This window comes from Rhagoletis zephyria, unplaced genomic scaffold, assembly GCF_001687245.7.
Source record: "Rhagoletis zephyria isolate East Lansing unplaced genomic scaffold, Rhagoletis_zephyria_1.1 Rzeph_scaffold_62858, whole genome shotgun sequence".
Lineage (NCBI taxonomy): Eukaryota > Metazoa > Arthropoda > Insecta > Diptera > Tephritidae > Rhagoletis > Rhagoletis zephyria.
In genome coordinates this window covers 1-1,533 of record NW_016219909.1, presented here as the reverse complement: position 1 = coordinate 1,533, position 1,533 = coordinate 1, and the positions used below count along the sequence as shown (strand labels likewise).

At 52.0% G+C, this 1,533-nt stretch overlaps 1 protein-coding gene across 1 annotated transcript; it reads left to right on the top strand.

The window, feature by feature from the left end:
- Nucleotides 1-23: 23 nt before the first annotated feature.
- Nucleotides 24-524, top strand: LOC108356660 (protein argonaute-2-like; the record flags this gene model as incomplete). Its single annotated transcript, XM_017607758.1, has 1 exon — nucleotides 24-524. A coding segment is annotated over exon 1 (501 nt), but the record flags the coding sequence as incomplete, so codon positions are not given.
- Nucleotides 525-1,533: the final 1,009 nt, after the last annotated feature.

The window sequence follows — 1,533 nt, the reverse complement described above, 5'->3', positions numbered from 1 at the left end:
TGCCGGTCAACACTCGCTCCACCATGGTCATTGGCGTGGACGTGAACCATCCTGGTGAGACCGAGCGCGTCATGTCCTCGGTGGCGGCCGCCGTCGGCTCCTACGACCAGTCCTTTGCCCTCTACAATGCCAGCATTCGAGTGCAGGCGAAGCAGCGCGACGAGACGATCAAGCAACTCGATCTGATGGTGGGCGACCTGCTGCGGCAGTACAAGGACGCTCGTCGAGAGCTGCCCTCGACGCTGGTCGTCTTTCGCGACGGCGTCTCCGAGGGCCAGTTTGCCCGCGTCGTCGACGTTGAGATTCCGCTCATTCGCCGAGCCTGCGCCGAGCTGGGCGCCCCCAACCTGCCCTTTGTCCTCATTGTTGTGCAGAAGCGTCACCACACTCGCTTTGCCCTGGCCGAGCAGAACACCTCTGGTCGCAAGCCCACCTACAATGTGCCCTCGGGCACTGTCGTCGACCGGGACATTGTCGACCCTACTCTCAAGAGCTTCTACCTCAACAGCCACTTTTCCCCACTGGTGAGTTCACTTTTGTTGTTGGATTATCCTTTTTCAACCGATTATTTTCTCCCTCCTCTCTTCAGGGCACCTCAAAGCCGACCAAGTACGTCATCCTCCACGACGACCTGAACATGAACGCCGATGCGGTGCAGCAACTCTGCTTCTACAGCTGCTTCAGCAGCACTCGCACTCGCANCCGATGCGGTGCAGCAACTCTGCTTCTACAGCTGCTTCAGCAGCACTCGCACTCGCAGCGTCATCGCCATTCCCACTGCTGTTCGTTACGCCGATCTGGCCGCCTACCGAGCCAAGCTGCACATTGAGGCCCAGCGAGCACTGGAGCTGGGCAGCAACAAACCGGGCAACACTACGCTGAGCAGCGGCAGCAAACGCTCTGGCTCTGGCGCCGTCCCAGTGAGCTCCACCGAGGAGGAGGCGATCATCACCAAGCTGAACTGCCTGGCCCACCTCCACGAGAAGGTCAAGCACCGTCTCTTTTACTGCTGAGCTGACGGTGCCCACTCTGTCTTTTCCCAACTGTTTCTTTTTAGTTTTTTAGCTCATCAACTGTTTTTACCACCTCTTTTTTGACCTCTCACTCTTTCCCGACAACTGTTTACCTCTATCCTTTTTATCACTCAACACTGTACTCAGCTCTGTATGCATTCTTGCCAATAAAAATGCTACCATTTTGAATCTTTATTTTTCTTTTGATAATATTTGAACTACTCGTCATTATTGCTTATTATAAAAAGTAAAACAGAAATGTGATTTTTAAGAGGGTCTGCACCCAACAAACAATATATTTTTAAACTTAGTTTTTTTGCTAGTCAAAGTCAACATAGTGAGCCCTTACCCCCTGCATGTAAGCAAAGATTCGACGTGACTTTAGGTTACTCGTAGCTACTCTTAGCTAGCCTGCTGTGTCTGTGTGCCTCCTGCCCTTAACTCATTACAGTACTCAATTCTTGGTTGAATTATTCACACAGAGAAAAATTTAGTATAATCTTCCGCCGATATGAGATTT